The 15225-nt window shown below is 45.9% G+C and overlaps 1 protein-coding gene across 2 annotated transcripts in view; it reads left to right on the plus strand.

Moving 5' to 3' along the window:
- The window catches only part of LPCAT3 (lysophosphatidylcholine acyltransferase 3), a 37223-nt gene extending 22070 nt beyond the window's left edge, over nt 1-15153 (plus strand). The window contains exons 1-13 of one of the 2 annotated variants that reach the window (XM_054041380.1): nt 6072-6091; nt 6753-6860; nt 6974-7080; nt 7233-7326; nt 7482-7519; nt 8640-8818; nt 9247-9355; nt 12089-12175; nt 12685-12851; nt 13261-13408; nt 14311-14469; nt 14562-14688; nt 14817-15153. In XM_054041380.1, the coding sequence (XP_053897355.1) occupies nt 7033-7080; nt 7233-7326; nt 7482-7519; nt 8640-8818; nt 9247-9355; nt 12089-12175; nt 12685-12851; nt 13261-13408; nt 14311-14469; nt 14562-14678 (1146 nt within the window). In that variant the 5' untranslated portion in view covers nt 6072-6091; nt 6753-6860; nt 6974-7032 and the 3' untranslated portion in view covers nt 14679-14688; nt 14817-15153. Of the gene's footprint in view, nt 1-6071; nt 6092-6752; nt 6861-6973; nt 7081-7232; nt 7327-7481; nt 7520-8639; nt 8819-9246; nt 9356-12088; nt 12176-12684; nt 12852-13260; nt 13409-14310; nt 14470-14561; nt 14689-14816 lie in introns of those variants that run through there. The other variant, XM_054041371.1, reaches the window with a different exon arrangement.
- Nucleotides 15154-15225: the final 72 nt, after the last annotated feature.

A 15225-nucleotide genomic window follows, 5' to 3' on the forward strand; every position in this document is an offset into this window, starting at 1 on the left:
AAGGGAGAAAGCTTTTAGCCATTGTGACTGAGGGGAAAAAACCTTTCCACGTATGCATTGAATATAAACCGATCGTGTTTCAGGCTGTCAGTCATTTCAAGAAGACAATAAATGTCTCATATCCCTTCAAGCCTGATGATGATTCATTTTTACTGCTGATCATTTTAGTGGATAGAGTGGGGTGTGGGAATTGTAAGTTGCTAGAGGGAAGAAAGAGACTTAGGGCTTTTCTATGTGGAAAGTGGAATTGAAATAGCTATCAGTTATTTCAGTATGAATTGGTGAGTGGGCAGTCTTATTTTGGAATGAGTGTCTATGTAGACTTATGCCAAAATAACCAAAAAGTGTGAATTGCAACAGATTTAATTATTTCAATTCCAAACTCAGAGTAGACAAGCCCAAAGATGAGGGAGAGAAGTAGAGAAAGGAGAATGGGGAAGGAAGAAAAACAAAGGACAGAAATAGCAGTGTCATAAAGGGGAGCATAGTTTCCCTATGAGCAGTGCAGAATGCAACAATAAGATACTGAATACATTGTAGAGTCATTGACCACAGCTTTGTAACTGTGGTTGTGTTTTGCACTTGCATCTGGGATTCAGTCTCTTATGTATGAAGGACACAGTATAACTTCCCCAAAATCATGAGATTTACAACTGGAATACAGAACGAATTTTCTGAGAATTTAGATCCTAATTACCACATTTATTTATAAGCTTTAATCAAAATAAGAAAGTTAGCACTCATTTTAGAAGCTGGCACCCCACTTTTTTTATCCTGAATAATCTTAATAATGGAACAACAGACTCTTCAACCTCTCCATATAGTTAAAGCTCATGCATAGACTGCTCTTGGAGAAATTAGGTTGTAATTCAACTAAGGTATTGACAATTGTATCTAATTATTATTATGATAGCCTATAGACCGGGCCAGGTCAACAGTTTAGGTCATTCTTAACTCGGGTCAATATGACATTGGAAGTAATTTGACTCCTAAGGAGAGAGAAGATGAGACTGTAGTAAGCAGCAGCATTAGGGTAATGTAATCATGCATACGGATGTTCCTCGCCCACTTCCTGACCAATGGGACTGAGCATCTTCAAAAGAGAAGCAAGTAACTGTGACTCTTATCCGTGTCAACATGATCAAATGTGTTGCTGAGCTTCAGGAAATGCTTTCATAATGGAGAGCCCTATTTTAAGTAGAAGTTTGCCCCTGGACCTTGCTGGTGGGTCCTCATTTTCTTTGTTGGACTCTGGCAAGGATGTTTATTCCTCTGGCTACCACGAATTTGTAAACTTGTCAGCCCAATAATTATAGGTGGAGCTAAAAGTGATAGCAATTATCAGGGTTGCCTGACACTTCCCAATATAAGGTTTTGTTTTCAATTGCTTATAACTTTGAAATTTCCCATTGAGTGTCTGCCTCAGGCTGAATTTTTTTGGGGAAAGTTTCCACCAAAATGGTTCAGTTGTTTCTAAGAATGATGTTTGTTTGTTTGTTTTTAATCCTTGAGACATTTTTCTTGAACAGCTCTAGTGCCCCTATGCTTTGGAGCAGGGGTTGCAATTTGTGTCCAGAGGCAGAGAGATGCCTTTTGCTGTCCCTGTGAAAATCTGCCCAAATTTATAAGCCTTTGAAAAACCAGTTTGCATATGTTCAGTAGAGACCTGCAGAGCTTAACAGCTAAAATCTCCAAAGATTCCATCCTCAATGAGCATGCTCTATCCTCTCACAGCTCCTTTGTACATTTTGTATGGGACCCTGAGAACAAATCAAAGTTGCGTAGTGAAGGTGGCTGTTGTCTATAGAACCCCTGCCTCGTTTGGTGCAGAAGTTGGAAGGTGAATAAAGTTGAGGATTGCAGAAAGAGAAGTCTCATAATTAAGGCAGTTGAATGCCGTCCTGGAGAATTGGATTCATCCCTGTCTCTACCACAGAATTCCTACGTGATATTGGGGAAATCATTTAAACCAAACTTTTCATAGATGGTCACTAATTGTGTATTCCTCCCTTTCTGAGGTCTGATTTATAGAAGTGCTGAGCACTCACAGCTGCAGCTGAAGTCAGTGCTATATAAAGTGCTATATAATGCTAATTACTCTGAAAAAAATCCAATGCATCTCAAATTGGGCACCTAAAATTAGAGGGAACTTTTTGTCCTTAACCTCTGCCCCTCAGTTTCCCTTCTGTACAATGAGGATAATATCATATTGCCTCCCAGGGTGTTGTGAAGATAAATTAACATTTGTGAAGCACTTGTATGCTATAGCGATGAGTGCTGCAGAAAAGTCTATGCAGAAATTAATTTTGTCTTCAGAGAAGGGTTTGAATAGTGTGTAGTAAATAAGTCCTAGAGCCACACATTGAACAATTAGGAGAAAACAAAGTATTGAATAAATACCTATTCAGTGAGCACCATTCATCCTCTGCACTAAATGAGGTAGGGACCCTGTGGAAATAATAGTATGTGATTATGTAATTAAAGACTATCATAATGCATATACACAAGGGGGCTGAATTAAGATTGCACAGGCAACCTTAATTCTTGGGCCACTGGGGAGGGGGAATACAGAGCCCAGGAGCACACATACCCACTTATGGGCCCTAGGCCTTGGCTACACTTGCAGATGTACAGCGCTGTGAGTTAAACCTGACTTCGTGCAGCTGAGTAGGGAGAGCGCTGCAGTCTGTCCACACTGACAGCTGCCCAGTGCAGTATCGTGGCCACATTTGCGGCAATTGCAGCGCTATTGGGAGCAGTGCATTATGGGCAGCTATTCCACAGAGCACCTTTTCCCATTCTGGCGCCGTGGGTTGTGGGAAGGGGGATTCTGGGTCCTGTCCCAATGCCCTGTGATGCATCGCTTCACATCCCAGAAATCCCTTTGTTTCTGTCCATCTTTGGCGCCATCTTTCAACGGTTTCTGTGCAGCGCGATCTGTCTGCGGGAAATGGAGTCCGAACTGCTGAGGCGTATGCTGACGAGTCTTGCCAGCACGTCACATTTGGCTATCAAACTATTCCTTAAGATCCAAAGTGACAGTGAGGGTGAGGGTGAGGATTCCAACGATGCTATCGAGACGCGTAACGCGTACGACACGAAATTGCTTGTGACATTCACGGACATGCTTAGCACCGTGGGACGCCGCTTTTGGGTTCGGGAAACAAGCACCGAGTGGTGGGATCACATTGTCATGGAAGTCTGGGATGACGAGCAGTGGCTGCAGAACTTTCGGATGAGAAAAGCCACTTTCATGGGACTGTGTGAGGAGCTTGCCCCCACCCTGCGGCGCAAGGACACGAGATTGAGAGCTGCCTTGCCAGTGGAGAAGCGGGTGGCTATTGCAATCTGGAAGCTGGCAACTCCAGACAGCTACCGGTCAGTCGCAAACCAGTTTGGAGTGTGAAAGTCGACCGTTGGAATCGTGTTGATGCAAGTTTGCAAGGCCATTAATCGCATCCTACTCAGAAGAACCGTGACTCTGGGTAACGTGCAGGAAATAGTGGATGGCTTTGCACAAATGGGTTTCCTTAACTGGAGGGGCGATAGATGGGACGCACATTCCTATTCTGGCACCACCCCACCTAGGATCTGAGCACGTTAATCGGAAGGGGTATTTCTCTATGGTTCTCCAGGCGCTTGTGGATCACCGTGGGCGTTTCATTGACATTAACACAGGCTGGCCTGGAAAGGTGCATGACGAACGCGTCTTTCGGAACACTTGGCTGTTCAGGAAGATGCAGGCCGGGACTTTTTTCCCAGAGCGGAAGATCACGGTAGGGGAAGTTGAAATGCCCATTGTGATCCTTGGAGATCCCACTTATCCATTAATGCCGTGGCTCATGAAACCCTACACAGGGAGCCTTGACAGCAGCAAGGAACGGTTCAACTACAGGCTGAGCCGGTGCCGAATGACTGTGAAGTGTGCCTTTGGCCGTTTAAAGACCCGCTGACGATCTCTGTATGGGAAGCTGGACTTGGCCGAAAGCAGCATCCCCGCGGTTATATCCGCGTGCTGTGCCCTCCATAATATTTGTGAAGGGAGGGGTGAAAGCTTCACTCAGGCATGGACCTCCGAGGTTCAACACGTGGAGGCTGAATTTGCACGGCCAGAGAGCAGGGCTATTACAGGGGCCCAGCGCGGGGCTGCAAGGATTAGGGATGCCTTGAGGGAGCAATTTGAGGCTGAAAACCAGCAGTGATATCTGGTGCCCTGCACAGGAGTGAAGTGCAGTAGTTCCAATCTTTAGGAATCAGTGTCTGTTTAGCAGACAAGCAGACTTGCAGTACCTGTTTATTTCCTGGGCTAAGGAGTCTTTTACTTTATGCAATAATAAAGAATGTTTTCAAAGCCAAAGAATCCATTTATTGAAAAGAAAAAGAAATTATTTATTGAAAAGAAAAAAGGCGGTGGAGTGGGGAACAGTACAATCACAGATTCGTGTATGTCCTGTCTGGTGTGCTGTGCAGTGAGTGCTGCACTTCATGGCAGCTATACTGCATGGTGATGGGGGTTGAGTGCAGAGGGTAAGGGTCGTGGTCTTCAGGGTTGGGTGGTGAAAATACTGGTGTTGGAGGCAGCGGGTGGCGTGAAGAACACGGAAGTTGGGGAAAGTGGGTTGGAGGTGACAGTGTGGCACAACAGAAAGAGTTTTGGGACAAGGGCTGTGGGGGGGGGGTGGCGTTTTCGGTACTGCTCCTCTTTCTGCATGGCTACCAGCTCCTGGATAGCATCTGCTTGGCGCTCCAGGATGCTGATGAGCCTATCAGTGTTTTGCTGCCGGTGCGCGGTGCTTTGCCGCCGGTGCGCTGCGTTTTCCTGGCAGATCCTGCTTTCTCTCTCCCTCCAGTCCTGTGCCTTCTCGTTCTCTTTGATAGATTGCCGCATCACTTCTTGCAGCATGTCTTCTTTGCTTTTTCGCGGTCTCTTCCTGATTCTTTGCAGTCTCTGAGCAGACGATAAGAGGGACGGCTGAGGTCTCAAGGTTGATGCAGCTGTATAGGCAAAACGTAACGTTTAACAGAGGCAGCATTGTTTATACCAGACAGAGTAATGATTCCCCCCGCACTTAAGGAGTAGAAAACACATAATTTTCCCGTCCGAAACAGAGCACACATATCCCACGGGAGCCTCAAAATGGTGAGTAAAGGGGACTGATTGTTTCAGGGCTGCACTGTCCTCTGGGTTTCTGTGCTTTGGGGAGAGCCAACAGCTTCAGGGGGCACCTACACTGAACACTGTCCCAACATTTTCCACAGGAGTTCGTCCTGGACCATATCTTGCTGCTGAGGGTGACCTGGGAAGCAAGGGAGGGTCTTCTACTGCAATGCGGCTTCCGCCCTGGCCCATATGAAATGAAATTAATGGAGATATCCCATCTCCTTGAAAGGTCATCGAGTCCAGCCTCCTGCCTTCACTAGCAGGACCAAGTACTGATTTTGCCCCAGATCCCCAAGTGGCCCCCTCAAGGATTGAACTCACAACCCTGGGTTTAGCAGGCCAATGCTCAAACCACTGAGCTATCCCTCCCCCCAGCTTGCCTGTGTGCAGCAATGGTCCCCTCGCGGCACAGTGGCGCGGACACTTTAGCCTGGCTGGGACAAGGACCACGGTGGCTCTCCCTATAAACCTGCGCAAGCGCATTGTACACATTCTGGATAAGACATTCGAAGAGATTACCGAGGCTGATTACCGCGATATGATAAACCACATCAATGCACTATTCCGCATCTAGGCTTGCATGCTTAATCCTCCTCTCCCAAAGAGCCCGCACCGAAAAAAATTCCTTCTCGAAAAAAAAAACGCTTACTGGGAACCTGCTCTTCTGTTTGTCCTCCACCAAGTACCGGCCGCTGCGACTGGTTACCATCCTCCTGGCTCGAGAAGAGCTCCTGGCTGCATGGCTCCATCCGGCCCACCACCATCACTCCCGTTTTCCTCCTCCTCCCCCCCCCACACCGGCTCTGAAGTGTCCATGGTGGTGCTTGGAGTGGAGGTGGAGTTAACCCCAAGTATCGCATCCAGCTCCTTGTAGAATCTGCAGGTCGCGGGGGGAGCACCCGAGCGGCCGTTTACGTCACGGGCTTTGCGGTAGGCACTCCGCAGCTCCTTGACTTTAATCCTGCACTGCAGGGCGTCCCGGTCATGGCCCCTTTCCATCATGTCCTTTGATACCTTCCCGAAGGTATCGTAATTCCTACGGCTGGAGCGCAGCTGGGACTGGACAGCTTCCTCCCCCCAAACACTGATGAGGTCCAGCAACTCGCCATTGCTCCATGCTGGGGCTCGCTTGGTGCGTGGAGGCATGGTCACCTGGAAAGATTTGCTGATAGCACTCCATGCCACGCTGGGCTGAGCAAACAGGAAGGGGAGTTTTAAAATTCCCGGGGAATGTAAAGGGTGGGTCACATGGTTGGTTACCTGAGGCCAGGGCAGTAGAGTTTGAACTGATGGCCAGAGTGGTTAGAACAGGCATTGTGGGTACTGTCGAATAAGTCTGGAGGCCATTCACAGTGCTGCACTCGCTATTCCTCTCGGAGAGGTGGAGTACATGCAGCGCTGCAACCAAGGAGATACAGCGTTGCAAATGCCTTGCCAGTGTGGACGGGGAGTGAGTTACAGCGCTGGGGGCGGCTTTACAGTGCTGCAACTTGCAAGTGTAGCCAGGGCCCTAGAGGTTTATTGTTTAGACTTGTATAAACCTGTCTTCTTGTTTGCTTTAAGTTATATTCCTGTCTCTTTCCCCACCCAGGATACCCTTTTGCCTTGTTCCAGCGCTATTTCCTCTTCCAGAAGGAGGTCTACCTCATTCACCTGTACAACACCCTAACAGGGCTCTCAATTGCCTACTTCAACTTCGGTAAGAGGGATATGGGGAGAAATGGGCTGCTTGGCTCAGAGCTTGCTGCAGTTTGAGAACCTGTGGTGAGGAGCTGCTGTGTAGTTCAATTCTCAGTCCATCTGTCTCCACAGGGACACAGTTCACTCACTCCCTGCTGTGTGTCCTGATCCAGTTCCTCATACTGAGGCTTATGGGCCGCACGATAACTGCTGTCTTGACCACCTTCTGCTTTCAAATAGTAAGTGCCTCCTTCTTCTCTGCATTCATCTAGAGTGGGAAGCCTGCTGCTGCTACCCAATCCTTTACTTCCCAGTAGTGAGCGTGGGAGGGGATAGAACAAGTTTTGCTGGAGTAGTCAGCCTGAGTAATCCATACCATGGTCTCTTTCAGACATACCTTATGGCTGGTTATTACTTCACTGCCACAGAGCATTATGACATTAAGTGGACCATGCCACACTGTGTCTTGACTCTCAAGCTGATTGGTGAGTGATGCCACCTATTTCCTTCCTTTACACACACCGTGTATATGCTTTCCACCACTCCTGCCCCAAAGGTGAGGAGGTGTTTAAATCCTTAGTGGTTCAACCCTATCCTTTCAAAGATGGTCTCAACGTAATTCTGATCTCTCTATCTCTAGGCTTGGCCATCGATTATTACGATGGAGGGAAGGATTTGGTGAGTGAAGCCCCATCTCTCTCCTCTCCCACTTCTTTCCTGTGAGCTGAAGGCCAGAGGAGTCAAGTTCTGGGGAGAGAGTCAAAGAACTAAATCCCCAGCTCAGCAAAGCCATGGCTCGGAGGGTGCATCTGTGTGTGTATAAGAGGCATGAACCCCAGAGTGGAAAGGGATTGTCTGGGACAATAGTAATCACAGCTGGGGCTAGCCACTTCAGCTCTGGGATCCATGACAGGATCATATTCTCTCCCCAGTCTCATAAAATCCATTCCTCAGGGCTTCTAGTTCCCCATGTCCTGAACAGTGGGGCCCTTCCTTTGGGGAAATAGTCTTACAGACATCTCAACACTGGGTAAGACTTCCTGTGCTCCTTTCCCTTGGTTCAGTCTCATCCCTGTTCTCTCCTCTTCAGTCCCATAGGGTTCCTACCCCTGTAGATGACCTGCCCCTTCCCCTTATTGCTTGTTTAGGGTGTTGGGACCAGGACCCTAGCAACTTGGGAGCAGTCATCCTATCGCAAAGTAGGGTGTGAGAAATACTGCTTCCTTATGGAGGAAGAGAGACTAGAATCTCTGCTGTTGTCTCCTAATCCCCATTCTAACATATCGCTTGCATGTCTACTGTTTGGGGCTTCGCCCTGTCCCCCAAGCAGACAAATTACCACTGATAATAAGAGAACATGGTTCAGTTGAGACTTCCAAGGTGAAGTTCAAGCAGCAAAACTAGTGAGTAGTGTAATGGGCTTGTGCCCCAGGAATATATCCTTCTGCTGGGAAGTGTGGACCCCAGCACTGAAGCTTTGTATGAGTTGGGGTGTGTGCATGCCACTGCAGCCTAGAGGAGACTAGGAGTGCAGCTCCTACTGCACTTGGCATGCTGGAGGGGACGGGTGCAGTTCCCCTTGTTGAGGGATCAGCTGGGAGCGTGGATCCCCATGATTGGGCTTTGAATGCAGATACTGTTGCTGTTGGGAGCCGGAGGCTTGTATCTTAATCAATCAATGAACTGGTGAGACCTTTGAGTGTAGCAGTTTATAACTCAAACCAGAGGGGAGATGGATTGGGGGAGTTAAATCCACGATTAGTCTAGGGAAATGTTAATGTCGCTCCCTTTGATACAGGGGTCCCTGAACCCTGAGCAGAAGCGGTTTGCAGTCCATGGAGTTCCTACCTTACTGGAGGTCTCGGGTTTCTCCTATTTCTATGGTGCCTTCATGGTGGGGCCCCAGTTCTCCATGACAGACTATCAGAAACTGGCAAGGGGCGAGATGACTGATGTTCCAGGCCAAAGACCCAACAGGTAACCAGAGCCACTCTGGCCCCCTCCCTCATGAGAGCCCCAAGCATCCTTTACCTAGATGGCAGTACATTGCCATCTAGCACCACACTGGATCTCAGGGTTCAGTACTGACTCTCAGGGGGATGCAGCCTCCAAAGACTCCCCTACAAAGTTGCCACAATGCAGCACCCTCCTTAGCACTGCTCTTGGATATTATTATTTTGTTCTGAATCTGCAACACTCAATGCAGACCCAGCCCAAGCCTGGTGGGGTGTTGATCCCAGTTCCCAATGAGGGTGGCCACTGCAGTGGATCCTCCTTCAGCCCCATCTGAGCCCTTAGCTCCACTTCTTTTTTTAAATTCTGTTCAATTTGGGAGTCTTGAGTTTCTTTGCAACATTTGACTTCTGATCTCCACTTTCTTCCCCCCTTCCCCCTCCCCCCCCCAGCCTTGTGCCTGCTGGCAAGCGCCTTACCCTAGGCCTCTTCTTTCTGGTAACCTATACCCTAGTGAGCCCATACATCTCTGATGAAGACCTCATCTCTGATGCATACCTGGTAAGTACTAGTGTCAGTAGTTAGAGCTGAGCTTTAGAAGCTAATCTATTCCTGTAGGTGGCACCAGCTACTCAAGAAAGGAATTGTAAAACTAGAAAACTAAGTGAAAGGACTTTTAAGGATTGCCTAGTTAAATATTACAGAAGGGTCAGTAACTGCAAATGTTAAACAGCCACCACTAATTCAGTGGCATTGCATGCCCGGGGGTTGCATTTAATGACGAACATGAATACTGAGTTATAAATTGAACAAGAAACTTAGTGCAATCCAGTTACTGTTGGAACCATTTATATTTCCTGATCATTTAATGATTAACCGTTAATCATTACCGTAACAAAGTTCTTTGCATATAGTTTCCTAGGATTTTTTATACTTAAAAAAGGTAAAGAAGAAATCATGAACCATATATTTTCAAGACTTCACAAACTAAGCATTCCCTAATGCCAACACAACAATGAAGGATCCACTCAAGGTCCTGCTTGTTTGTCAATATTGTTGCTTAAAAAAATAAAGTAGTGACTTTACTCAGCAGGTCCAGCTCACTCTGCAGGTTAACTCACTTGAGTTTGAAACTGATCTGACTTTTTGAGATCCTTGGAGAAATGGCTGATTTCTCCGTCAAGTTCATCAGTTTTTCTACATAACCAGGAACAAACAAGGACTTTAAAATTTAGAAATAAAAATATTAACTAGGACTGTCTATTAATCGCAGTTTACTGATGCGATTAACTCAAAATTAATTGTGATTAATCGCAGTTTTAATTGCACTGTTAAACAATAGAATACCAATTGAAATTTATTAAATATTTTGGATATTTTTCTACATTTTCATATCTATTGTATTCTGTGTTGTAATTGAAATCAGTGTATATTATTTTTTATTATAAATATTTGCACTGTAAAAGTTATAAACAAAAGAAATAGTATTTTTCAGTTCACCTCATACAAGTACTGTAGTGCAATCTCTTGGATGTGAAAGTGCAACTTACAAATGTAGAATTTTTTTGATACATATAACTGCACTCAAAAACAAAACAATGTAAAACTTCAGAGCCTACAAGTCCACTCAGTCCTACTTCTTGTTCAGCCAATTGCTAAGACAAACAAGTTTGTTTACATTTACAGGAGATAATGCTGCCCTCTTCTTATTAACAATGTCACCAGAAAGTGAGAACAGGCATTTGCATGGCACTTTTGTAGTTGGCACTGCAAGGTATTTACGTGCTAGATATCCTAAACATTCGTATGCCCCTTCGTGCTTCAGCCACCATTCCAGACGACATGCTTCCATGTTGATGAGGCTCATTAAAAAAATGCGTTAATTAAATTTGTGATTTAACTCCTTGGGGGAGAATTGTATGTCCCCTGCTCTGTTTTACCAGCATTCTGCCATATATTTCATGTTAGAGCAGTCTCGGATGATGACTCAGCACATGTTGTTCATTTTAAGAACACTTTCACTGCAGATTTGACAAAACACGAAGGTACCAATGTGAGATTTCTAAAGATAGCTACAGCACTCAACCCAAGGTTTAAGAATCTGAAGTGCCTTCCAAAATCTGAGAGGCATGAGGTGTGGAGCATGCTCTCGGAAGTCTTAAAAGAGCAAAACTCTGATGCGGAAACTACAGAACCCAAAAGAAAGCTGCTTTGGATTGTTATTGAGCAGAACCCGTCATCAGCATGGACACATGTCCCCTGGAATGGCAGTTGAAGAATGAAGGGACATATGAATCTTTAGTGCATCTGGCACGTAAATATCTTGCAATGCTGGCTACAACAGTGCCATGAAAACTCCTGTTCTCACTTTCAGGTGACAATATGCCCAAATAAATTTGTTAAGTCTCTAAGGTGCCACAAGGACTCCTCGTTATTTTTGCTGATACAGACTAACACAGCTACCACTCTGAAAACTGTAAACAAGAAGCATGCAGCATTATCTCCTCCAAACTTGTTTGTCTGAGCTATTGGCTGAACAAGAAGTAGGACTGAGTGGACTTGCAGGCTCTAAAATTTTACATTGTTTTATTTTTGAATGCAGTTTTTTTTGGTACATAATTCTACATTTGTAAGTTCAACTTTCATGATAGAGATATTGCAATACAGTACTTGTATTGGGTGAATTGAAAAATACTATTTCTTTTGTTTTTTACTATGCAAATATTTGTAATAAAAAATAAATATAAAGTGAGCACTGTACACTTTGTATTCTGTGTTGTAACTGAAATCAATATATTTGAAAATGTAGAAAACATCCAAAAATATTTAAATAAATGTTGTTCTGTTATTGTTTAACAATATGATTAATCGTGATTAATTGTTTTAATCGCTTGACAGCCCTAATATTAACCCAAAAATGCTTCTGAAATGGCTATTATGTTACTGCTCCAGATGGTATCTGGCTGTAAAATAGTTGGATTACAGGAGGTTAACTATTCTTAGCCATATAAAATTGAGCATCTCTCCTTTAAACACTAGATCAGACTAGAGAGATGAGACCTCACATGGTCAGATCTAGCAATGCTGTGTCTCAGTACTGCTAGCTAGCTCGGTATTTAGGGTACCTGAGCTCTTGGGTTCTCTGAAGTCACAAATGTGAATCCTTCCACTGGCCTGCTTCACTAGGGGCTATCCTCCATGATCCAGGAGATGTTGTGCTAGAGCTAATATAACACCTGGACAGTTTTCAGCCACCATTTTTTTTTCTCCTGGGTTCTCTTTGTATCTCTGTAGGAACAGCCTTTCTGGTTCCGATGCTTTTACATATTGATCTGGGGCAAAGTGATACTCTACAAATATGTCACCTGTTGGCTTGTCACGGTGAGTCCAGAAGGGGGATGTGCCCTGAAAAAAACTCCCCTTTTAACTTGACTAGGACAGATGCATCAGAGCAAGGAACTTTATAGTTGCTCTGCTCAGCCCTCCTTCACAGGGACTGCTGTGACAAAGAGCTGGTTGGGAATGTTTTGACAAAATAGATTAATCAGAAAATGCTGATTCGGTGAACCCAAAACTTCTTGTGAAATGGGGAAAACTCTTGACATTTCATATTTTCGTAGGATGGGAAAAGTGAGCGCACACACACACACACACACCCCTGCTTTAGTTGTGGGGCGTGAGACATAATAGCCAGACAAGGGAGTTGAAGTATCCTGCTGCTACCCAGTTCTGCCTTTCCTAGCCAGTAGGGAGGCAACTTGTAACAGTTCATCTCTGCCATTACCAACAGTAGGCATTGTGCCATTGTGGGGGAGGAGCCTATAACTGCCCAACTCTGACTTCTCCAGTAGGAGGTGCTGCTTTTCCTTGATATGTGTAGTTTCTCACAGGAAGGAGTCTGCATCCTCGTTGGCCTTGGGTACAATGGCCGAGATGAGAGTGGGATACCACAGTGGGACGCTTGTGCCAACATGAAGGTTTGGTTATTCGAGACAACACCCTTCTTCACGGGGACCATTGCTTCCTTCAACATCAACACCAATGCCTGGGTGGCTCGGTGAGCAGGGGGCGTTTCACAGTCAGAGCACCAGTCTCAATCTAGGCCCAGGCCAGAAGTTGGAGGGCTTGCTGGGGCAGGAATGTTGGGAATGGAGTATGAAGCCCTTTGTCTCTAGAGCACTGGTTCCAATGTGGCCCCAAAGCAGTTGTGATAGAAAGTTTTTTCCTGTCTCATGACCCTTTGAAATGACTTGACCCAGCTCCTGGTTGGACAAGTGCTCAGTCATGCAAAGTATTCACCTGCCCCAGCACTTGAGTGCTCTCAGCAGGTTGGCCTCCCCTCATTAGTGCTGCTTATCCCACTGAAGGGACACAGAGGCCTTCAGTCTCAGAACACGTCCCCAGTGTGCAGAGGGGAAAGGAGCTAATCAATCACAACTGCATTAAATTTCTCTTCTTGGCTCCAGTTACATCTTCAAACGGCTGAAGTTCTTGGGTAACAAGCTTCTGTCACAGGCATTGGCCCTGTTCTTCCTGGCTGTGTGGCATGGGCTGCACTCTGGCTACCTTGTGTGCTTCCAAATGGAGTTCCTTATAGTCATCGTTGAAAGACAGGTATGCTGTGTCTGGTATATTAGCAGGGGGATGGCTTGTGATAGCCAAGGCCCCGTGGTTTCTAAAGACCCAGGAGTCTGTGGTAACTTTGGGAAACTTCCACACTGGAAGCTTTACCTGAATTAAATATAAAATTGATCTGTCCCTTATGTTTCTGCATTTTACACCATATTGTTTGCTCTTAAGTAGACTGCTGGCATCTGTGTGGACAATCCGTAATTCCATCATAGAAGATGTCAGGGAGGAAGCCAGAGTTTGGCATATGGGTAGGGGGCAACTGAGGCTCTGGACACTTGGGAAGCTTGCAAGCACATGATTTGGTTGCATCTGCTAAAACTATCAACAGTGAAATAGTTTATAGTTGGGCTGTCTAGTGATTAAAACATTTAAAAAATTTAAAAAATCACAGTTAAAACAACATTAGAATACCATTTATTTATATTGGGGGGGGCTATTTTCAAATAGAGGGTCAGGGCTGGGGCCTCTGGGCTTTAGCCTGCCTCCCCAGGGGAAGCTGCAGGCCGCTCCAGTGCAGCACCCCCTCCAGCCGTTGTGCCACCTCCAGAGCTGCAAGCTGGGGCTTCAGCCCCCTGCTGCTGATGCCTTCCACCCTGCCCACAGGTATGTCATTAATGTTTTAATTGTGGTTTATTAATGGCAGGCATTACCTGCAATTGACAACCCTAGTTTACAGCTAATCTCTTTAGGAATCATATTAAAACTCTACTGAACTTTTTTCAGTCATTGTTTGACTGTCTGCAGTCTGACAACACTACATCTTTCAGAGCATAGAGGCCAATTCTGTCTATGATCACTGAATACACGGGGCCCTGTGTGTAATGCATACAGATGTCAAGTGACAGTAGGAATATCATACTGACCACTCCTTCCTTTTTTGTCAGGCAATCACCCTAGTGCGGGACTCTCCTGTTCTGAGTGCTTGGGCCTCCATCACTTTCCTGCAGCCTCTCTACTATGTGCTGCAGCAAACCATCCACTGGATGTTCATGGGTTACTCACTGGTGCCATTCTGCCTTTTTACCTGGGACAAGTGGATCAAGGTACATAAAAACCTTGAATGGGCAGCAAGATTTTGGGGGACAGGAGAGATCACCATGCAAGCTAATCATTAATCCCCTCTCTCTCCACACAGGTGTATAGCTCTATTTATTTCCTAGGCCACATGATATTCCTCACCTTACTGCTTGTGTTGCCTTACGTCCGCAGAGCATTTGTGCCACGGAAAGAAAAGCTAAAGAAAGCAGAGTAACAGCCAAAAGGTGAGACTTGCAGAGTGGGGCAGGGAGACTTGAGGCCTAGAAAAGCAAAGGTACAGGTCAGGATTGAGGGATAACCGATGTCAATGGGGGCTGCTTTATTCCTAACTTTGCCTGTTGTCTCCTTTCAGTTTGTACCATGCGTGAACCGGCACAGGTGATGGACTCATCCCGTGCTGAAGCATCACCTGTCAAGTTTGCTGTGTTCAAGTTCAACTGTTCTGTCAATGTGATGAGGGGAACAGAGAGTACAGGGTCAGAGACCCACTAGTGAGGAGTGCAGAGGGCAATGCCCCTCCACTTTTCACACCCTCTACATGTTGCCTTATCTCTCTGCTACCCTCTGGTGGACACTCCTTTATGCTGACTTCAAATGATTGTAAAGCACTAAACACCACCACTATGTGGGGATGGAACCACCTCTGAATTTTCTACTTCAGTCATCCCAGATAAAAATTGTTCCCTGTTTTTTTCCCCTCCCCACTCCTGCTTCAGCTGCTTTTTCTGGTGAGTGGGAGAGGTGAAACCTCCTCCCCAGGG

The sequence above is a fragment of the Malaclemys terrapin genome, chromosome 1, assembly GCF_027887155.1.
Source record: "Malaclemys terrapin pileata isolate rMalTer1 chromosome 1, rMalTer1.hap1, whole genome shotgun sequence".
NCBI classification, from domain to species: Eukaryota; Metazoa; Chordata; order Testudines; family Emydidae; genus Malaclemys; species Malaclemys terrapin.